The 23,832-nt window shown below is 44.5% G+C and overlaps 1 protein-coding gene and 1 long non-coding RNA gene across 2 annotated transcripts; one reads left to right on the forward strand and one right to left on the reverse strand.

Annotated features, from left to right (window-relative positions):
- Positions 1 to 1,952: 1,952 nt before the first annotated feature.
- On the reverse strand, positions 1,953 to 23,371 carry LOC117422647 (cilia- and flagella-associated protein 77-like). Its single transcript, XM_034928093.2, has 7 exons — positions 23,265 to 23,371; positions 22,272 to 22,397; positions 10,947 to 11,046; positions 10,175 to 10,403; positions 6,961 to 7,066; positions 6,210 to 6,311; positions 1,953 to 2,166 (listed from the first exon to the last, which is right to left on the reverse strand). The coding sequence occupies exons 2-7, from the start codon at positions 22,332 to 22,334 to the stop codon at positions 2,044 to 2,046; spliced, it is 723 nt and encodes a 240-aa protein (XP_034783984.2). The 5' UTR covers positions 22,335 to 22,397; positions 23,265 to 23,371; the 3' UTR covers positions 1,953 to 2,043.
- LOC131702918 (uncharacterized) lies at positions 15,972 to 21,013 on the forward strand. The gene is made up of 3 exons (XR_009309602.1): positions 15,972 to 17,199; positions 18,902 to 18,983; positions 19,447 to 21,013. It is a non-coding gene; the product is annotated as an uncharacterized LOC131702918 (long non-coding RNA).
- Positions 23,372 to 23,832: the final 461 nt, after the last annotated feature.

Below are 23,832 nucleotides of genomic sequence, written 5' to 3' on the forward strand. Positions count from 1 at the left end.
TTCTGAATTAATTTATGTACTATGCAAGTTACCCATGAACCTTAATCGCATTTAAACCAGTGGCCTATATTATACGTTAATCACGGTGGTGTAGTGTTAAGTTACATTTATCCTGTTTAAAATCTACCGCTTCAAAAGATAACGAACGTACAGTCTTTCCCAATATAAAACTTTATTGTGCGTTTAGAGAGTATAGGCTAATATTTCCCCCCTCGGGCACTTTCAAACCCTTTCCCCTTGTTCGGCTATACCTTTCCCGACAGTCCCTCACAGTCAGACCCCCTTCCTTCCTTCCTTCCCTCCCGCCCGGCAGAGCAGATTGGAGGCGCTCGCCTCGCAGACACCGGCAGGTTAGTGAAGCGTTGTCCGTTCCCACGGGGGCCCAACCCGACTGCAAGCTGTCACCCCAGAGCGGGGACACACGCAGGGCCGGTCCACAAATAGCCAACTGGACTTTTAAAATACTTTTACATTTAATTGTGACTTGTTGTTGTTATATTATGGTGCGGATTTCTTTCCCCCATTGTGTCAGTGCAACATGTTAATCTGATCAATAAGTACAAGATTGTTAAACGGAACGGGCCGATAGATCGATCGATCAATACAGATAGACTGAAAGCGCATTAGTGGGAGCCCGGGTGAGGGAATACAGTGATTTGACTCCATTAGTTTTATTCATATGCCACCAGGCAGGCCCGTAATCGACTCAATTGTTTTTACAATAAATATTAATAGATATACGAGTATATAGATAAATGTTGGCTCATCGTGAGGCATGACGGACTGTTACGCTACATACAGATAATCAACCAATCTCTCACACAATCATTCACATAAAAGTCCATACAAGTCAATATTATAGAGTTATCATTCATTATTATGAGTAGCGTCCCCATTGAAGCATGCTTATGTAAAGTTAAGCGGGAATTTAATTATTCAAAGGATAATAATATCCTAAAAAAAAAAAAAAAAACTTATTGGACGTTCTGAATGGAACGTCATATACCAAAGAGTGTTGCATTTGAATATTTTTTTTTTGCGTATCACATTAGACAATGCATTTAATACTGCAATGAGAGAGAGAGAGAGAGAGAGAGTGTGATCTGTTAACATATAGCGATCCATTAAAAAAAACGACGCGATACAGTTTAATAGGAAGGAATTGACGTTTCTGTATTCAAGTCCCTGTCACTTCAATGCAGTTTGCTTAGCAGGTGCGTTACACCTGCTAATGAAGTGACATACAGTAACTACCTCTGTGTTACTCCCTCGCTTTTACAAGTGTCCAGTTTTTGATATGTTCCCAGTACATGTTGTAATTCCTGTGCTTTTCAATGTAGAATATACAGTGAAGGGTTTTGAGCAGTCTGCATTATAATAACACACAGGAGGACACCCATGCAGTCTGGGTGCTCAGGTAGGCTTCATGGGTACAGAATGCCCTGCCTGCCTTCCCTGTTAAAGGATGGTGCCTTTTAGAGTGTCTGTGTGCTCTGCATGAATAAAGAGGTCTCCAAAAACAAAGTTTGCATTCAAAGTCAGATGGCTTTCCTTTTCAGGGTCACTGCAGCAATATTTGCCAAGAGTTGGTACTGTTTGCTTAGTGAAAGATGCATTATCCCACAACCATTTCTATTTCACACAAGATACTGCTTGGTATTCACTACATACTTCCATAGGTTTAGCATTGCGCATGCTGTACTTTAAAAGAAAGCTGACCACGTTGACACTCCTGTTTGTTTAATTCCCCCAAAGGATGGTTGCCATAGTGGTTATAAATAACATCAAGTTATACCTCCATAGAGCTAATGTTGTACCATTAAGAAACTGCAGTTTAACACTTGGCCACCAAGTGTCACTGTGTGCTATTCAAACGTTCCATTAGAAGTGGATGTAAAAAAATAAATATAAAAGTAGAATATATATATGTCGAGACCCCAGAGGTAGAGGAATAAAATACTACTTTTTTATTTTTTTATTTTGGACCACTTCTAATATACAGGACATGTGATAATGCACAGATGCTTTAGCCAGCCAGCTCGTTCAGCTGGTGGTATACATGCCCTGCCCCTGGAGCCCGCACCTGGCCACTGAGTCAGAGAAGTGGCTGCTGAAGGCTTTCTTCCGCGCCTCAGGATTCCGGAAGGTTTCCAAGTGAGGACCCACCTATCAAAAAAAAAAAAAAAAAAACATCACAAAGGCTCCCATTGATCTACGGCACTTTTTATTCAAATCCACCTGTTGCATGACAGCTACAACTAAAGCATGTCTCCCTCACTAGCATAAACACCTCAACCTCATTTCATCCAGCTAGGCTGCTCGGACCCTCGGAGCGCCCTCTGGTTATCACCAAAGTGAAATCTGCATTAACTGGTCATTTGGCTGCTTACCCCAGGTGCCTCTCTTATTCACTTCTGCATTGGGAAGAAAAAAAACTATATTTTTATATATTTTGAATCCTGTTTTTCATTGTGTTGGGACTGATCAGTCCTCCTAGTCAGAGATGCGCCAGACCAACAGACTTGCGTTAATGAAAGCCTGACATTATCTTGAAAGTCTGTTTAGCATTTTCGTAGGTAGAATTTAGCAGATTATTATTTTCCATATTCCACAATCAAAGTTATTGCACAATATTTCATTCTAAGGGTACAGTATGGTTCACTATTCATTTATACATCTATATCTGTGTGTATGATACCGCTGATCTCTATATGAATCTATATGATGCGCTAACGCGTGGCTCTGGTGTGCTAATATGTGTCAGATTAATTGATTGATGGATGGGTAAACAGCTCTGTGCCTGCTCAAGGTTTGACTTCCAGCACTGAAGTCAAGCTTGATGTGGGGCTTTAGAACGAAGTTTGTCACATTCAGAAAATTGGTGTTTGTGACAAAATAAATATATAAATATGTATAACAGTTCAAACCCACACAAAACTCTGTCACTCAGTCATTCCTTTTTGTTTTGTTTTCTTTCATTTTTTTTTAACTATTTAACATGTTGCAATCTGCTTGCAAGACGCTTCAAAGAGACGGAAATTGCTCCGATCAACTCACTCTCCCCCGCCCTGTGAAAAACCACAAAGAAATGTTTATTTGTTTCCCTTTTTTAAAGTTTTGTTAAAAAAAAAAAAACAAACAAAAAAACGTGTCGCCTTCGGAACAATTTTGGCATCTCGACATCTTTTAGAAATCCGAAAAAAGAAAGAAAGAAAAAGAAAAAAAAAAACGACAAACAACAAACAAACAAACGGAATGGGCTCGCTCGCGAAAAAGAAGTCAAGGGTGTATATGTCTAACCCATCAGAAATGCTACTTGACAGAAAATAATGAGAATTGCTAAATCTTTTATAAGGTTAACATTCGCCTTTCACAGTCAGCTGTCATACAAGAAAGAATTTAGCACATGCTTGCCGGGAAAATAAACCTTGATCGGCTCATTAAACCTGACAGGCCCGGACGGCAGTCCTTGGCAGCCAAACGCGGCCCGATTTGTGTCGGTAATTTGCAGCGAGGATAAAAAAAAAAGAGAAAAAAAGAGGGAATAAAAAAGCGCGAGGGGAAGACAGAGGGAGGCCTTGGGGGAGGGAGGTAGGATCGTTAGCGCACCAGGAGCCTGATACCCTCCTAATTGGAAGCGTTGGGCATTGTCAGCCGAGGATTTTTGCCGGCTTGCTGACAGGTAGAGCTGTCAGGATGATAGCCCGCTTGTCACTGCAAAAGACCAATAAAAACAAACCATTTTTGATTTAATTGGAGGCTTGTGCTGGCCGGGGACTGGGGGGGGCTGGGGTATCCACCCCCTCCAACAATACACACACACCCCCTCCCCAGGTTTTGACAGGAGTTCGTATTTGTGATTCAGGTGTCTGATCTGCATAGGGAGCCAGGATGGCACCTCTGCCTGGGGTCTCTTTCATTTAAGAGTCCTTGTCAATTATAACAGGTGGCTTAAAAACAAAAAGAAAGGTTTCACTCATTTATATTGCGCACGTATATAAATATAGACAGTTCCAAAGTTTCAAAAACTTACTGCTCCCTACCTCCCAGTCCCTGAGCTCTAACCAGTAGGCCATACTGCCTCCCAGTCCTTTAGCTCCAACAACTAGTCCACACTCACTCCCAGTTCCCCAGCCAGAGCCATTGAGACTCCTCCCAGTCTATTAGGTCGAGCCAAGCTTTCTCCCATTTCTTTTTGACCTGCTTTTCCGTCCTCGTGTCTAAGCCGAGGGCCACACTACCCTACCAGTCTCCCCTTCTCTAATCTCCAGGCAAGCCTCCCGCTCCTTGGCTCCAGCCACACTGTCCGGCTCCTCTGAGCCCCATTAGCAGAGACATGGCTCCTCCACTCCCAGCAGGGCTCCTGGTCTCTGAGCCCTCCTGAGCTCCGAGTCCTGCTGTTAAACATCAAGCTCCCAGCAATCACTCCACAGCCTCTTCATCTCTCTCAGCCTTGCGCATTTCAAACCGCTGTTTTATTATTTTTGACAGAGTTCAGCTGCAGACATCTGCTAGCAGGGAATGTGAGGGGGTAGGATGGGGGCTGCAGGTGGAGGTGGATCAGCCCAAACCATCCATCAATCTGGGGCACAGCAATTTCAGGGGCAAGGAGAGTTCTGCGGCTCCCGAATACAAAGCAGGGACCTCATTCCTGAACAGCAACCCCCCCCCCTCCCAAACACAGACCCCCATACCCCCTTCTCCAGTGTCTCTTCAGTGCTGCCACATCCTCAGAGGGAAGTATTGATTGTTCACTCGGAAGGAAACTTTTAATTTGCCCTCCGCGAGCTGGTTTGTCCTGGTCTTTAAACAACACTGTTTTCCCGTTTTTTTTAATGTACAAATATGTCACAGTAATGAGAACCCACTGCAGTGACACTGTTTGACTATACAAAATAAAAAAATAAATACATGAATAAAAAAAAAATATATATAGATAGATAGATAGACGGATAGGCAGATAGACAGGCTAATCTACACAAAGCGGGCTAGAGGCAATAGCCACATAGAGACAGGGATATAAACAGCAGGCATGAGAGAGTGAGAAAGAGTACGGGGAGCAATGAGGGTTGTAGTTTAACCAGAGGGGATCCAGGTGTGGGGGTGAACTCCGGAGCAGGCAGGAGAGGGGTGGTCCGTGTTCGACTCACTCCAGCTGTTGGCGAATGAGCCGCTCAAGCTGTCGGACACCGTGAGGCCGCGCTCTCGCCACGGGGCTCCGCGGGATGGGAGGGGAGCGTCTGACACCGATAAATGAGTGTAGAGGAGTCTGACTTAGGAAGGACGCGGGAAAGGGGTCTCTGAGTCAGATTTCCCAGCAAGAACAAACAGGGGCTGGTTTCACAAACCAGTTCCAGGTAGCAGTCTGTTAAATCCACTTCACTTCCATAACAATGAAAAAAAAGTGAAAGAAAAGAACGCATTTATCCTTTAATCATACAGACATGCTGAGTGGATTTGTACTAAACTTTATCGTTCTGTCTTAAAATAGAATTTTTTTGAAACAGGTAAAAATCACATAGCTTGCTAGCCAGCAACCTGCTCAGTGAAACTGGCCCCCAGGTTTCTAACATCTTTCCAGAGACACAAAAGCAGATAAGAGTGGCCGAGAAGGGAGGGCAAGAAGATGAATGTGAACAGACGCTAATTGGTAAATTATTATTATTATTATTATTATTATTATTATTATTATTATTATTATTATTATTATTATTATTATTTTTTTTTATTATTTACTTTTCAAAAAAAGTCTGAAGAATGCTTAGCTACTTTACACACTGGCTTTGGGACAACATGTTTGTCAGTGAAGGACAGTGTAGATGAAGGGTACAGTAAAAGAGATTCTGCGTGCCGGACGGAAGGCGTACCCAACACACACACACACTGTACACAGCAACGCTTGTGTAAATACTCTGTGTAGTGTGGGATAATGCTGCTGCCTTCTGGTTTACACTGTCATAACTTACGAGTTATGTTTTGTTCAATACGGTCAGGAGCTGTTAGATTTAACGTCAGCACAAATCTATTTAAAACCCAAACTGAAAAGACAACTGAGGTGCTATAGATTGTACACACTGCACGGTGTTTCAAGCAGCCACACATATAGATGGAGGGGCAGGCGGGCAGGCAGGGAGCAGGCAGGCAGGGAACAGGCAGGCGGGCTGGCAGGGAGCAGGCAGGCGGGCAGGCAGGCGGGTACAGGACCTTACCTTCTGGAATCGTGGGAGCTGCCAGAGAGGGCGGGGCTCCACGCTGGGCTGGCTCTGCCGGAGCAGCGACGTGCGCGTCTCGTAAATCTTCCCCAGCTTAGTCTGTCAGGGAGAGAGACCCGGTGACACTGAGATGGGAGACTGGGGCTCGGAGCACTGCCTCAGCTAACCCCTGCTGTGTGTGCGTGCGTGCGTGTGTGTGCGTGTATAACTTGGGTGTGGACAAGGATAGTAATATCAGTGACAAACGCTATTTACTGTATGCAGGCTTTTTTTTTGTTCAACTCAAAAACTGTTTTCTTTTTTTCTCTGTTCATGAATGAGGGGATCCATGCGTGCAATTGTGCAGGGGCAATATCTGTGTGTAAAATTACAGCCGTGTCTGAATACAATATTCAGAGCATTGTCCACTTGCCTGGCTTGAGAGTGTAGTAAAGGAGTAAGTAGAGATTAGGATAGGGGGGGGCTAGATTCTCAAAGCTATTTCCTACAAATCATCATCAGCTCCACAACAACCTGAGCCTGTTAACAGAACCATCATTTCAACCTCTGAGTTGTTTATTTCTGGTTTGATACTTTTATTTATTTTCTCTTTCTAAACATGCTTATTTGGAGTAAAGAGTTGTGAGAATCCAGCCCGGGGTGTGATTGGGACCCAGCCCATGTCTTCGTGTCTTGGGTGTGTGTTTCCATGCCTGTGTCTGGGCAGCAGTGTGCCTGCAGTGTGTGGAGATGATTGCGGTCTCCTCACCTTCTTCTGTTGCTTGGCCTGACTGGCCTTCTGTGCAGAGTGGCATTCCTCCAGCCAGCGCTGCTGGTACCTGTGCTCCAGCAGGTCGAAGATCGGGGTGGAGGGGCTGGGGGGGGGGGGGGGGGGGGGGGGGGGGGGGGCGAGAGAGAGAGGGAGAGAGGGGGGGGTCAGCTGAGAGACACGGAGAACTGCTGCAAAGAGACTGCGCAAGGAATCTAGCCATAGTGCCAGGGCCTTCTTTGAGAAGCGGGAAGTCACGCTGATTTGGAGATCCCAGTTACCCTAATCAAGTGAGCTAACTCAATGCAAAAGAGAGAAACTCTTTGAGGAGTGGCACCTGGTCTACCACTGCGTTCGGGAGCACAGCGTCACAAAGATATGAAGAAATGCTAAAAGAAACTAGACTTTAGATTTAATAGTTTCTTTTAGTATATTTTCGGAATGTAAAATGAACACTGCACGGCTCTCCTAGACTCTAGTCCGTGCGGCAGCACTTAACATACAAGCCAGTGAGCTTTGAGATCAGAATGAAGTAATACGCAGGGCTGGAACGTCTCAATTATCACTCGTGCCGTCACTGGCAGTCCAGGAATCCAGCCGAGCCGCCCCTGCGGTGACTTTTATTGCTTAATTAGAGGACGCCACATGCCACAGAGCACCTCCACCCCACGCCAGCACAATCTTAATGAGGTTGGACAGGCGCTTAGAAAGATGCCCTGCTCAGGCACACGATGAGGCAGACTGTCCCGCACGCCGAGCCCAGGACAGACCAGCCCTTCTGCCCCTGCAATCTGGAGAGCTGGGACTGTGAGCAGAGCCAGGGTTAGAGCGCGTTACTCTCGGAGGCCCAAAACGCTTCAAATATCCGCTTCGCACTGCCTGCGTTTCCTGGCAAATATCAAGTGTAACAAAAGCACTCTTTACTTTTCATTGTTGTTTTGCTTCCCCGATCAACTTTATTACCTACTGCAGCTGTGTGCCTGTTTAGCCCCCAGCAAGAAGGCTTGAGTCTAAATTATCAATAGATCAATGTAAACAAACTGGACAGCAAACAGCACTGAAGTGTAAACCACGGAAACGTGCATTCAACAGCCATACCCAGGAATCATATTTTAACTACAAAATGATAGTGGGGGAAACTGTAGCTTTAAACACACAGATTCTTTTTTTTATTTTTTTTAGATTCTGGTTCCATTAACTGTGTTTCAGGTGCTATTACTCAGAATCCTTCCTCTGTCACAAACTTCTCTTCACCAGAGGCAGGGCAAAGAATGCCCAGCACAGATCGGAGAGCAGTGATTGGCTGGTGGGATAAAAGAGGGAGGGGGGAGGGGGCGGGGTTTGAGTAAGACCCCAGCACATGCTCATTAGAGTTGACCTTGGCACCAGCAACCAGCGTTTGATGGATAAGGTACAGGGCCAAACAAGCCCCTAGAGAGACATGATCTTATCTTTTATTGTACGCTCACCTCCTTCTACTGGCTCCCCTCCCCACTCTCCCACACTCCACAGCTCTGCAGGCATCAGGAACAGAATAAATCTGTGCCTGACACTGAAACAGAGCAGGAGACAGAGCGCGAGAGAGGAGGACACAGCCGAGCGAGAGAGCGAGCGCAATTGCATATCGTACACAGGGATGTTGTTAGCTAAATAATTCACAAGGAGGCTGTGTGGTCGAGTGGTTAAAGAAAAGGGCTTGTAACCAGGAGGTCCCCGGTTCAAATCCCACCTCAGCCACTAACTCACTCTGTGACCCTCAGCAAGTCACTTCAAATCCTTGTGCCCTGTCTTTCGGGTGAGATGTAATTGTAAGTGACTCTGCAGCTGATGCATAGTTCACATAAAGGATAAAGGTGTCTGCTAAATAAACAAATAATAAAAAAATACGTTCTGTATCATTAACTGGAACGAAACAGTTTGTATCATTAAAAAAGGCATGATTTGCGACTGATATGTCTTTTTATTTGGTGTGCATTTGTATAAGACTATGTTAAAGAAGAAATATTTGTCGACGTTGGTGTTTTGTAACTGAACTGTATCCTGTTAAGACCGCCCACGCAGTATTTGATAGGCTGCACAAAACGTGACAATAAGCGGGTTTGTGAGATGATATTAAGAGAGGTCATATCTCAAAGAACTCATGGTGCATGGCGAGTGGTTTTTGAAAAATCGTGATAATAAGGGGGAGTGATATTAAGCGCAGAGTGATCAGGCTTTACCAGCAGGGATCATCTTTACTTCACTAGAATTATACAAACACCTGCAAACACCTGCAGTGTGTGGGGCAGGCTGATTCAGGTGCTGTACGCGCATTCTGTAATCTATTAAAGCTGCATCTCCCTGTCGCAAGTCAGTTTCAGTCAAGACAGACTAGACAGCAGATTTAGCCCAGTGGTCTCATAATTGGCAATCGGTTGTCAGGTGCGTCCCTCATCGAAGACGGCACACCTTATTGATGGGTTGCAAGGAAACAGCCTTGAAAGTAAAGACTGTGGGCAGACCATTCTGAACAACATTAATGAAAAAACACTATCAGCCATAATATGGACAGGCATAATTACAACTAGAGGTTATATCAAGTTATTGGCTTTTTTTTTTTGGTGCTTGTTAAGTAATTATCGCTGGCATCCTAATTGCCTGATATGATTATACATTTAACCTCCACTTACTGGAATGTAAAAGCTGATTTTGTGTGATTGGAGTTTCCATGCCTGGAGTGGCGCTGGGGATTAAAAGCTCTGAGAAGACAGTTTGCTGAATCTCCCTGTCAGGTTCCTAAAAGCCCCTCTTAATGGAATGGAGCATCTTAGCCCGACATTAGCATCTTCCTCATATTAGCACGGACGCCCTGGCCAGCGGAAGCAGCTATTAAACAGCACTTTAAAATACGCGTCGCAATTCAAACGCAGTGAGTGTTGACGATCATTTTTTTATGGTGCGGTGCTGTTTGATTAACAATTTAATGATCGCATGTATTATTTATCTTTTTTTAGCACATCTAACAGTCTCGACGCAGTTTTACAATCAGGGGGGTGGTTTGTAAAATGACTGCATGTAGGAAAAGTCAGTTGCTCCAGCCACTTCACACTATAATGTCTTTTGATGCATAAAATACAAGCAAAGAACCAAAAGATCAGTGGAAATGAGAGATTGCAGTTTAAGACCTCGGTTGGCCCTCCTTTCAGCTGAAGGAGTTCCGTGTGGTGTTCCTCACCGCGTGTGGACCCCGAAGGTTATGTCGGGGGGGCTGTGGTCCAGTCGGGCCTCCACCTTGGGGGGGCGGAGCTTGAGGTTGTGCGTGGCGCGGAACTGGTAGTGCTCGTGTGCCGTCACCAGACCGGACTTCACCGCCTCCCGGTTCAGCGCCATGAAGTCCTGGCCAGCCTTCCTGGGTTTGGAGTCGGAGTGCGTGACGGGCACCAGGGTCGACCAGTGACTCATTACTACAAACAAACCAGAAAAAACAACAACAGATTGCACAAGACCATCTTCACAGCATTTACAATCAAATCTGCTTTTAACCAGTGCCATCCAGGAAGCGTTGCAGCAAGGCTCAAGTAAAAATATTCTTCATACAAGCGTTCAAAGGGTTCGCACACAGCATGGCAAGGGAAATAATGTGAAATGAATTAGATCAGACTGCCATGCAAGGCAGTGGAGCAGCGATCGCAATAGCGATGCATATTCGCTGAGACATCGCCCAGGCCTCTGGTGGTACACAGGTGGCTCTGTACAGAAAGCCAAAGGATGGTTTCTGAACGAGAGATGGCTTAGTTATTCAAGTTGAGGACTGGGAAATAAAGTGGCTATACTATGCAGTTACCATAGTTTAACATTGTCTGCCAATTTGTTTGACCATTGCACTCTGGGATTTAAAATGTTTACCTGTGCTTTATTACACTGTTAGGCTTTTGCTATGGCAAACTTCAATAAGGTAGTGATTAAGTGTGGCTCAGTGATTAGAGCTGAGGACTGGGAGACAGTACCTTCTGGGACACCCCCATCCGTGGTGACGTTGGGCTTCCCGAACACAAATTCTTTCCCAGGTAGAGTGAAGGCTCTCGATCGCGACCTTCCTAAATCCGCCTGGTGGGAGAATTTAAAACACAGGGATGTGAGGAGGAGAAATGGAAGCAGGGCCGCTAACATTATAGTTCTATATAGCGCCCTTCATCACAAGGATCCCCAAGCTCTTGACACACAAAGAACAATACAAACATTAAAAACAGTCTAATAAAACACAATAAAACAGAAATTAAAAACAAAATAAATAAATTAAAAAAAAAGTTTTTTGTGGTCGTGGATAAACATCTAGCAGATCACTCATTAGTTACCCAATATCATTTCATCATCTCATTAAAAAAAAAAAAGCATGTTATTTGTTTAAAACATTTTCCTTTACAAGAACAAATCTCAAATGAGAATGACTTATGTTACAATGGCACAGGTGAAGACTGTGTGTGTCTATTAAAACACAGCCACCTGAGGATAGCGATTATCTAACACCAGAGACGTCAGGGAAGGAAAAGGTCACAGCACAGGAACGAAGCTAAATTCAAAGTTATTGTGGTCCTGGTTTAATTCCTGCAGGAGCGCTAATCTTCTGAGGATCCTTGGACAGAGGCAACAACTTGAAGAATGTCCAGGGAGATAAAAGAAGATGAAGATTGCTGGTGAAAGTCTGATCTGGCTCTTTGCCTTCGAGTTTCAATAGCGTACAAACAGAGAGACAGAGAGAAAAGCCCTGCTCTGCATCCAAAGAGAAGCTTATGTAAGCCAAAAGCCTCTTTATAGTCTCGTTTACAGATTATCTGTTCTTTTATTGTGTGTTAATTAACAAGCCATGACCCTCTATAGAAAGCCAGGCCTGGAGCTGGGAATGGGCCTGCAACTTTATTTGAAGAACAGCCCAGGAATGATCAACAGCTCATTGGAAGCCTATTCTGTGTGACTAGGAAGGGAGTGGGGTGGGGTGGGGGGGGGGGGGGTGGTCAGTAAATAATTCACAGACCCTCACAAAGCACCAGCAAAGGAGGGGACATAATCATCTCTTTAAAATGAACTCTCTTTTTTTTTTTCGTTTTTTCGCGTCGTGTACATTTCAGCTTTTCGTCATTTTGGGTTTAGCTGACTCTATTCCCTCCCCTCAAATAGGTTGCCATGGTGAGGCCACTCTGTCAATTCATGGCTCAATCGGTTGCTAGGAGGTTCCTTATCCCAACTACATGGTGTCCCAACTTACATTTCCATTCCGCATCTCTATTCAAACCAGCCTGCGAGTCTAAACTTGATTTTCCCAATCACTGTGTACCTGAACTATAATATAAAACCCATTATATTTAAGTCTTTTACCCTTAATTACCCCTATCCTTTATTACCCTTATTTATTAAAAGGACATCTTGTCTGAATTGCAAAGGAGAGAAGAAGGACATTTACTGCCACCACAGGCTGATTGATGTAACTGCAGTCCCTGTGATTAGAATTGGGGCTCGCAGTTGCTCGACGTGTCTCAAATGTCTCTGATGAGAAGCTTGACAGCCTTTAGTGATCTTTATTAAAGTTTGACGCACAGTAGCCTTTCCCATCGTTTCAATCCCCGACGCATCCTCTTGCTTCTGTCTTCTTCTTCCTCCCTTCTTCCCTCCCTCTGGGGTTCTCAGCTCTGTTACTCTCCGTAGTTTTCCGGATGAAGCGATTGATGCTCCCGCCCCTGCTCTGATGTCAGCTGGACGGGGGCTCTCTCATTTGCATTTACACACTCTCGCTGTGCAGTTTATGAGTTGGGAAGATTGATCTCGCAGCTCGGCTTGATGTTTGATTACACGTCAGTCCCGAGACACGCTGAGAGCAGACGGGACGGCCCACCGGAGGACCGAAGGGGGGGGGGGGGGGGGGGGGGCATAAAGAGGGCATACCAGGGAGAAAGGAGGGGGAGGGGGTTGATTAACGCTTAGCGTCCCATCTCAGGATCCCAAGATTTGCTCAGAAATACACCAGTGCTTTGAAAGGTTACAAATTGCATCGTAACACGAATCCAACTCCCTCTTAACCAAAAGCAATTCCCCTCTACTTAACACCTCGAGAACCATAAATTGGATCAAAACTGCATTTGGCTGTGACTGTTTAGCGTCACAAATTCAAATCAAGCATTCTTCCATTAGCAGTGACATCTGACACTTGTTTTTTTTTTTTTTCGTATTTCTTTTCCCTGCTCAGATTTCAGTCACACGCTGTTCATCCCCACGACAGTCGAGGTGAAACTGCAGTAGGAGACTTGTTAATGCTCAGGTGGCTTCATGTGATTGCTTAGATTATTATGCAAAATAGTGTATGCTTGACAAAGTGCTGATAATTAAACAGAAATGTCACATCTTAGTGCACGCTTATGGGATCAAACACATGCTTAACCATATGGCAGGTAATGGCAAGCATAAGTATAGGGAAGGACTCCTTTACATGGGTGAGGACCGAGAGGCAGTATGGCCTAGGGGTAGTGATGCTGATGTGGTTAGATCTGAGGGGCTGGCAGGCACTGTAGTCTAGTGGTATGGGCTGGGAACCCGGGGGGTCTGGAGTAGACTGGTTCCACTCACAGAATGGGGGTGAGGGGTGAGGGTTCATATCGCTTTTTGTGTCGGCCAGCTTTGGAACTGGATTTTCAAAAAGTTGCCTTTTTCAACGGACGTCTCCTGTAAACATCAAGGTTCTCCCCCAAGAAATGAAGTGTAATCCTCTCTTTAGGATAAATGAAGGAGGACAAGCGGAGGTGGGGGGCTGGCTCCTTCCGCATGCAGCTTAAAAAGCGCTTGCTGTGCGATCCTTTTACACAAACTCTGGGATAAACACTCTGCTGAAGAATAATTAGGAGACAACTGGAAGTAATGCCCCCCAATCTGTCTGATTAATTATCACCCGGCCCTGCAGCACAGCGCCATCTGCTGCCTGAGCAAGAGAGGGCACTTTGATTGGCACCTCGGATTTGCACTGCTTAGGGATAATCCTGGATAACACCAACCAGCGACAACACAGCACGGTGTGTGCGTGAGACAGAGAGAGCGGGGACTGTGCAGTTTAGGGGCGATCTCAATGTACTCCCAGCTACCAGGGCTCCAGCGGCATTGTGTGCAGACAGCATGCTGTGCTATTGGTGTTCAGGCTGGGGAACTTGGATAAACTACATCTTGTCTGCTTTGCATGTTAAAGACCCCTTTTGTTTGTAGAAGAAAAAAGGAATCCCTCTCACTCCTCCCACCAGCACGCATGTATTTGAATGGGAACTTTCTTCCTTTCACTGAAAAGATGTTCAGTGGCACTCTGCTCTGGAGCGGTGCAATACTTCAGTCCCAAAAGAGCAGCAGAAAGGTAAACGCTGATGGATCCGTCAGCACTTTCTGTTTGCTGGTTGGGAAAAAAAAAAGACATGCTTTAAAAACAAGCGCTCGATTTCAACTGGAAGACAAAGTAAGTGTATGAATTTTGAGAACAAGTCATTTGCAGTTCAACTCTATTTTTTAGTGAACTCTTTAGTGATATAAATGGAATAAGTGCATACACTCAGTTTCCTTTCTCTCATCTTAACTGCTGCCTACTCTTCCTCTCTCTATTAAATCTCATTATCTTCGTCCTGTGTACTTCTAATCCTCTCTTCCTCCCACCCTCCCTCCTTCCATCCCTCCCTTCCTTTCTCTCTCTCTCCCATTCTCTCTCTCTCCCTTTTTTTTAATTTAGTAGTCGCCAATTATTTAATTATTTTCTCCCAATTTAGAATGTCCAATTATTTTTAGGCTCAGCTCACCGCTACCACCCCCGCACTGACTCGGGAGGGCGAAGACAAACACATGCTGTCCTCCGAAGCATGTGCCATCAGCCGCCCGCTTCTTTACATACTGCGGACTCACCATGCAGCCACCCAGAGCTACAGCGTCGGAAGACAACGCAGCTCTGGGCAGTTTACAGGGGTCGCTGGTGTGCGGTGAGCCGAGGACACCCTGGTTGACCTAAGCCCCCCAGGCCAATTGTTTGCCGCCCCCTGGGCGTTCCTGTCCACGGTCGTCAATGGAATAGCCTGGACTCGAACCAGCGACGTCCAGGCTATAGGGCGCATCCTGCACTCCACGCAGAGCGCCTTTACCGGATGCGCCACTCGGGAGCCCCCCTCCCTTCCTTTCTCTCTCCCTCCCTGCCTCCCCAACCTGGCTGTTTATTGAGATGCTAACTCTCTTTCTGAAAGTCTAATCCTGCAGCATCGGGGATAATTTATGAAGCATTTACATTAAGAAGAGCGGCTAATTGGGAGCATGTGTCTCCATAAGCCTGAGCGACACCAGCTAACTGCAGATGAGGCTGCAGGAAATGAAGGCGTTGGCGTGACACTTCATATTTTGCACCCGTTTCTATCCAGGCTGCTTTGGTTTGAGAGACAGAGGCTGTACTCTCAGCCTCATTAACTGAATCTGTCCCAACAGTGCAGAGACGCCAGGTCCAGTCACGACTGCAATGCTACGTCCTTGGAACCTACACCACATATTAGGTTACAATCAAAAAACTGTTTGATTGTAGACCCTGTCTGAAATTCCTTTGCATCAGATCATTTGTATGGCGATGACATCCCATTAAAATGTCATTATTCTTATCTAACAGTACTGTATATGGGGCCGTGTGTAAAGATGCAAGCTGATTTTCACTCACTCAAGGCCTTACTAAGCGTCCACCGGCTCTGACCTATTGTGAAGAGGTTATCAGCTTTTCTATATACAAATACATACGTGCACAATCTGGAACATACTGACTGTGGAAAGCCTGAACTGACCCTGACTAAAGCAGAGGCAGGCTGTTCAGAGACAGAGCCCTTTGAGGGGCTCTCACAGCTCCACACTCCGACAGAGGCGGCAAATCTGCTGTCTTGGTCTCCCTGTTTAGGAGCCAGGAGGGAATAAAGCCATGAACAGGAGGATTTATTTAGCATGCCTCATCAAAAGGGAATCGGGGTGGGGGGGTAAGGTCAGGCCCTATTGTGGCCCAGACAACAAGAAGCTGCAGCATCAGGCCATCAGGGCTGCGTTTAGCTAGACAAATGCTGGCCAACATGTTTTGCGCCACACGTTATCTCTCCAGCCAGCATGTTAGCCAGCAAGAAAAAAAAACAAAGTTGGGGGGAACTGAACGCAGTCCAGACAGCCACTCCCAGGTGAATCGGACAAGAGCCACTGCTGAATTTAGGCAGGCAGACTGTTCTAACTGTCCCCACACTGCGTTTGAACACGACGCAACCTACTCCCAAAACCGCTATTCTGCCCCACAGACCAATGCAACCTCTGAGCCCACAAACTCCCATTCTTACTACTGAATCAGGTAAGCCGCTCAAGCCCCTGTGTGCCAGCCGGCAGCCTAGCTCTCTGAACTGCTGGATAACCCAAACCGGCAAGCTTTTCACACTGCAGCTGATCTTTAAGTGTCCTTTTGTTGGGAAAACGGCATTCAAAGCCTCACAGAACCACCACGCAAGGGTAAACGCTCTTCTCTTTGTTCCTTACCCATGAATCATTTGGAGCACAGCCTGCAGTAAATCCCAGCCCTTGCTATAACCAGTACGCTACCAGCTCTCCTTCCCAGCTTGCTTGCTCTCCCTCCGCCTCTGTCTCTCTCACTTCAGCCTGTGAGCAGTAAGCTGTGTGTTTTTTTTTTTCTTCCAGAAGCACAGCAGAGCTCTCAGGAGGGCTAACCCAGAGCGCGAGAACACGGGTACGAAAAACAAACATCATCAGTAACCTGTCCACAGAGCCCCAGCGGCGAGCCCGACACCTCCCCCCTCTCGCTGCCAGGGCTGCCTGCTTGAATCCATCTCCGCCTGCTCAAAGCACCATCATCGCCGTGGACGCATTACCATGATTTATGGCTCCCACGGCTGCCAAAAAACCAATAGATCAGCCTGGATAGAGAGTGCGAGTGTGTGGGGGGGGGGGAACGAGGATTGGAGGGGACCCAGAGAAAAACCCACAGATGATAAACTAGTCTGAAGCGTGGAAGAAAACACAGTTTCGGTGCTCTCTGTTAATTGCTCAAACGCAGCCCTAGTATGTTTTTATTCTGTCCAGGCAGATGTAAAGATACATCTGTACAGTTTAAGTGCATTAGGAAGGCTTTGCTGTTTGCCAGCGGTAGCAGTTAAAAGGCAAAGGGGGTCGTCCTATGGTGGAGTCTACAAGGGCGTTGGATGTCTGATTGAGACGATACTTAAGGTTTGTAATGTTTCCTATATAAGACATTGGAAGTTAGTTGAAAGAAAAAACTGTAGAAGCAAATACTTATTAAGGTGGAATGGTAGAGGGCGAGGGACTGGCCACAGCAACTGAAAACTGGATGATGGCGAGGACTGCAGATCTTAAGAGTTGAAAATGTCCCACAAGACAATGACTAAGAGTTCCTAATAAACCCTGTACAAGTCAGTCTAACTACACCTTCTTTTTCTACCAAATTGCATTCACTTTAACCACACTTTACCTGGGATCAGAGCAATAGACACCAACGCTGTCAAAATGATCTATTACCACTTTTTCTTTCGTAAGGACTCACAGCGGCACCTGTGGTAGAATACATTGTGCTACTGATGCAGAGAATTTCAATGTTTAACATTTAATGGAAAGTCAAATCTACTTTTAGGCTCCTGCACTGTTTATGAATACAGAATCGAACAGTAATGAATGTGATGAAATCGGGGCCCCTTTTATTCTTTACACGGATCAAGAGCTATTTATTTATTTCCCTTTCTGTATACCAGGCCTGCATTTGTACATGTGTATGTTTGTGTTTACATGCATATGTGTATATCTATGTATATGCATGTATATATGTACATGTATGTATATGTTCATGTGTGCATATATGTTTGTGTAAGTATGTATATATGTATTTTTGTGTTAATGTGTGTACATATGGTAGTACAAAAGTTAAATGGAAAGTCAAACCTCTCTTTTTTTTTAATTCTGCTGCTCTGTTCAGAAATACAGAACCCTAATCTCCAGCACTGTCAATACAGCGCAGTTCAGAAGCACAGAAATCATCGCGATTATTCTTTAAAAAAAAACAAAAAAACGAACAAAGAACTAAAAGAACCAAAAGAAAAGGATAAAGAGCCCAGATGACATTCGATTGAATCAGCGCGGGGCAAATCTGCTGAGCAAAACGGAAAACAAAAAAAAAGGAACAAAACCTGCTACCCAACAGAGCGATTGCAGTCCCCTCTGGATTATCATAGCTATTTAAATACAGTAATCTCATTTACAGCATTAGCCAAAGGGCCGTGAAAAATAACAGGGAAGATAGAGGGGGGGTGGGGGGGGGGGGTAATGAGGGAATCCAAAATGAAGTCTGGCAACGAGAGGGAGAGAGAGAGAGAGAGAGAGAAAGAGAGAGAGAGAGAGAGAGAGAGAGAGAGAGAGAGAGAGAGGAGAGCGCTGCTGCCTCATTCTTTGCCTCTTCCAGTCCAATGGAAAAGTTGATGAAGTTTAAATGAAGCAGAATTAGGAGATCAAGACACAGAATGCTGGCAGGATCTATAAGTCCCTGTGTGCCTCCCCGGACAGCCTAAAGCATGTGCAATTCTACAGGGGCCAGTTGCACTGAATGGAATTAAGAGAAGGAGGGCGTGGGGGAGCAGCCTAAATGTGATAATCTCCTATCACGTCTAACATCAATTCTGACAAGGCTTCGGTTAATGAGCTCAGCCGATCAAGCGTGCTGGGTGCTGTTTTGTTTTGTTTTTCTATTTCTTGTTCTTCTTCCTAGATTTAATCCCCTCTCACACTGCAGCTCACATTGCAAACCCATTAAACAGGCTCCCCTGCTCTCGTCTATCTAAATGCTAACTACGTGGGGCCGGGGGGGGACCGGATTGTACTTTTCATTGTGGGGGCTAATCTGATAATGATTTTGTCTCTGCAGAAACACAGGTGGAACGAGGAGAAAACAAAATCACACTTCTGATCTGTGGGTCCTCAGGAGGCGGAGGGATAATCACATTTGGGTACATGTGTTGTTAGACTATTGAAGAGAAGAATATAAATGCTTTTTCACTTTCTTTCTTTCTTTCTTTCTTTCTTAATTATTTGCCATGGCTTTTGTCTCTGGCATTATTATTATTATTATTATTATTATTATTATTATTATTATTAACAAGGTCGTTTTAAATTCTGTTTGCCATTTGGGGCTCTGTTTTGAGGTAATTACAAAGGCACAGTTATCGCAACGAATTGAAATGAGCACAAACCAACACTTAGCAGTGTTGTTCAGGGTAGTTTTGTACTTGTTTTATACTTGCAAAAAAGACCCTTTGTCATTCTCGTAGTCAAACAGTTTCACCCGTGGCTGCTGCAGTGGGAGAAGGTTAGGAGTGTCTGAGTATCTTCTACAAGCTCTGATACAGCTTTTTATTTTTACGTCTGATTTTCTCCCCAATTTAGAATTATTTTTCCCCCCTCTCACCGCAGCAATTCCCCACACAGCTGCTCAGGAGAACCGAAGGCTCAGCGGGCGTCCTGCGATCCCACGAGCGAGCCAGCTTCCTCTTCCACACCCAGGAACTCGAGAGCTGATGTAGGGTCCGAGATGAGGAGCACCAGACCCAATGTGACTCTCCCTCTGTGTATCTTGCACAGCAATGGCTTGTTCGGTACATTTGTTACATACAGTAGGTCTGTACGCTGCAGTCTTATGTGTTCTCTATGTAGGGCCCCAGAGAGAACAGCTGTGCTGCCATAGACTTTATAAATGAAATACATTGTAGAAGAAAAAACATTACAAAGCCACTGTTTCTCACTCTGTGCTTTAGTCCAACAGCCCGGCTTGCTGTGATCATTCTTCATTACACTGAGTTTGTAATTTACCATCGCTATTTTGAGTTGGTTTACTTAGCGATTTACAGCCCCTGGTTTTATCTCTCATAATCTTTTTACCTCACAGTTCAGAATTGCTTTCTCTTTTTCTAAGCAGACAGTATTTTAAAAGACAAACTATGATGGTTTGGCTAATGAGTTTGATAAGATATCAAAAATACAAACACACACATTTTCGCACCATACGCTAGTTGTATTTTTACAATTATAACGGTGTTTTATTGTGGGGGGGTTGCAGTCACACTGAATAGCGTTTCTGGATTCATTTTAGAATGACAATGGATTATTATGCACGAAGCATTACATTTGCAAATGAAGTCTGGATTCAAAATTAAGTTTGGATTCTTTTTGCATTCATTTTCCTGTAACCGTTTCACATTATAAAGGCATTCATTAAACAGTCACTGTATATTGATGACAGTTTTCTGCAAAAATGATTGGTTTAAAAACAAGAGCAATGCACTTTTATTTACAGTCACTTTTCATTTAATAAAGCCATCAATTGAAAAGACGTGCAAGTGGTGAGGAGAAAGCCATCCTGAGAAATGACATGATGCTGATTTCTAGAGCATTGCTCCACTTGCTCGGTGCAGTATTTGCAGGCTGTGGACCTCATGCTGAAAGGCACTGGGCATCAGAGAAATGTCAGGACCCAGAGCAGGCACACCTAGCTCCCAGAGCATCTGCCCAAGACCAGCCCCTGGTTGGTGGAAAGTGATTGCGTCTCCTGATCAAAGGTGTGCCTTGACGTGACTCAGTCAGGAACAGGTGCTCCTAACAGCCATCACGAGGACCCCTGCCAGCTCACTAACAGAGAAACCTGCTTAGATGTGATATACGTCTCTAATAGAGGGAACTACTAGACCAAGGCTGTTAGCAGCTCATTCGGGTGTTTTTAGCTCATTGGTGGAGCACTCAGCTATGAGCTAGAACATACAGCACTCAGTTCTAGGTCACATAAACAAATCCTGCTTTGAAAAAAAAAAAAAAAATCACTCGATCATTCACGACCATGACACGCTTGAGTGACTATGACTGAAGCATATGCGCTTAATCACCTAATTAATGAGACAGTTGATTGGACTCTGGATATGGAGTGATTTCAGCTGTTGAATTGCAAGCTTGAATAAAAGCAATAAAGAAAATCACAGAAAAAAAACAATATGCCACGTCTGTCAAGAGAGCAGCGCCTTCGTGCGATCGGCATGTTGGAGGCTGGACTAGGGCAGCGTGCTGTGGCTCGCCGTCTTGGGTGCTCACAGCCAGCAATTTCAAACCTGGCGAGACGGTATAACCAGACACACTCTGTCAATGACAGCCCACGAACCGAGAGACCAAGAGTCACAACACCTGCCCGAGATCGACAGATCATTTTGCAGCATCTTCGTGATGTCAATTGTTAATCAGCACAATAAAAAGTCACTGCACCTGATCTAAAACAGAGTGTGTCATTTTTCAATCACATCTAGTGAATTTTATCCAAATATAAGTGATATGTTTCTTGTGATGCTCAGTATCAGAACTATTAGCGAAGACGATAGCTGCTGTATGTAACTGGACTCAAAACGTTGACCAGTTCAGTTCACTTCTCATTGGACTGTGAAGGACAAAAACGAGTGCTGTGGATTGACACTAAACTCAGGCTGGATCTCTACACCTCTCCATCAGCCTCCATTCTATCATAAATGACCTCTGTCCTGGCCTGGCTTTCAAGCCTGTTATAAATGATTAAGGACAAAAAAGCCCCCAGCATTACAAAGCATTTCCCAGCTCTCTGATTTACTAATTTCTCCCATTTGTCTCTCTTATATTCAGTTCCCCATTCACCTATATCAAACGTGCTTTAAGGGTCAGAGGAAAAACCGCAGTACGACTCAGCACAGTAGTTCGTTTGAATTAGGAAGAACCCATACTGCCATCTAGTGGGAATGAGGCAGAGGTACCATTACATCAGAGCATTCACTGTGGTATCAGGATAGGTCTTTTGGTTTGAGGAGAGTTAGACTGCCCTCTAGTGTTGGAAACTATAGTCACAATACAAATGTGTCAAAAAAAAGGGAAGAACGTATAACTACAAGCATGCTGTCATATTAAAATGTGAAGTCATTTTGTAAAACTATACTGCTCTTTCTGGACATTGCGTTAGATAGATCATAACGTTGCTTTGTTTTCCAACTCGCTCGTGTTACAACACCCCTTACTGTTACGCGGAGAGGATAAGAAATCAATCAATCAATACATTAAAAAGGGTCAAATCTCCTAAACAGAGAAAGAATGAAAGGCTTTTTTTTCACGCTTGGAAAGGTAATATTATCCCTAACAGGCAGATGCCAGCCAAAGCTGTGCATGCGTCCCCGCTTGGTGCTTTGTCAATGTGCTGTGACTAATCCGGAAGGGGTCCCCACATCCCAGCTCCTTACCCTAATTAAAAGAGGATTAGCCAGCATGGAATCCCTGATCACTCCGACTTGCACAGCCTCCATTCCGTCTCCCAGTCTAATCGGGCCGCAAGGAATCGCAGGGAAGAGCTTCTCTTGGACTTTGGCCTGGAAAGAAAGTGTAAGCCGGCATGTGTGCTCACTGAACAGCAGCTAATGGCTTAACAGGCTATACAGTGTGTACTGGAGCCATGCACAGAGGGACAGAGAGCATGGAGGGGTTATACAGCTAGCTATAAGGGATTAGAAACGTCAGCTAGCCACTTTGCTATGCTGCTATGGGGAAACAAAATATGATGGCATCCAGTGTCGTGCACACACGAAATTAATATCCCCTTCGGTCTGTGTAAACTCTATGGCGTTCGTGAAGTTGCCCTGCCATAACTTTGAAAAAATCTATAAAATAGATACATTGATTGGAAACTTTAACATGCACGCAGGGACTGAAGAGGGTGTATTAGCATCATATCAACACATTCAATTTCAATACGATATGCTCCCGAGCAGCATGCAGTAATTGTTTATTTTGAACGCTCTAGCGCTGGGGGTGGAAACGTCTCGGTTCTTGGTCCATGTCCCAGACTGGATCCGATTTAGCATTGCTGCATGGAGATCGAGAGGCTGGGAGTGAGCAGCTGAGAAGTTGAGAGGAATCGACAAAAGACACCCGCAGACCAAGCCTGTACATACGATGCGATTTTACACCTACTTCATGTCAGTGTGTTTGTATTGTACTGTAGCAATGTAAATAAGAGGATCATTGTGGAAAAACTCGAGCTGGATAGAGCGGCGGTATTTAGATCATCCACCGTATAGATCAATAAAATAGACTCCTGGATATACTATTACAGCAATTTGACTTTAAACACAAAACCAATTCTAAGATCACATTAGCATATAGGTTTTGATTATGGTCCTTACTCAAATTATCCACATGAATTGCTGGTTTAGCTGTTCAGAAATAAAAGTGCCTACCTGCGTTTGATGAACACAACCCTGGGAGTCCCCAGACACTCTGGCGACCCTGGGGCTATACTCGAACTGCAGGGCGAAACCAAAACACGAAAACAAAAATAAAAACGACCTAATATCGATTTTTAAAACTTAAAATAATAATAATCATTATAAATTGATGTTTTAATAACGGACGTGTTCATCTGTGGTGTTTGTTTCCTTTCTTTAAACACAAATGATATATATTGTCTTCTCGGGTTCATATGGTATGCTCCGTTGCTATGGCGATTAAAGACGCTAAACTTTGCTTACGTTTTAGTTATTGTATTGTTTTGTATGACTAAAAGTGAATGTCAATTTTTATTTCAACAGTATCGTTAATTTTCTATTGCACGTTTATGAACATTTTAAAAAAGAAATTACTATTTAAACTTTGCTAAATGTTCATACATTTAAGTTTAACTTTTTTTAAATGGATATTTAAATATTATTTGTTTGTTTTAGGTGTGGTATAGCGACAGTGTTTAGCTGCTGTAAGGCTAAATCCTACACACATGACATGAACAATAAATAAATAAATAAATAAATA

The sequence above is a fragment of the Acipenser ruthenus genome, chromosome 31, assembly GCF_902713425.1.
Source record: "Acipenser ruthenus chromosome 31, fAciRut3.2 maternal haplotype, whole genome shotgun sequence".
Lineage (NCBI taxonomy): Eukaryota > Metazoa > Chordata > Actinopteri > Acipenseriformes > Acipenseridae > Acipenser > Acipenser ruthenus.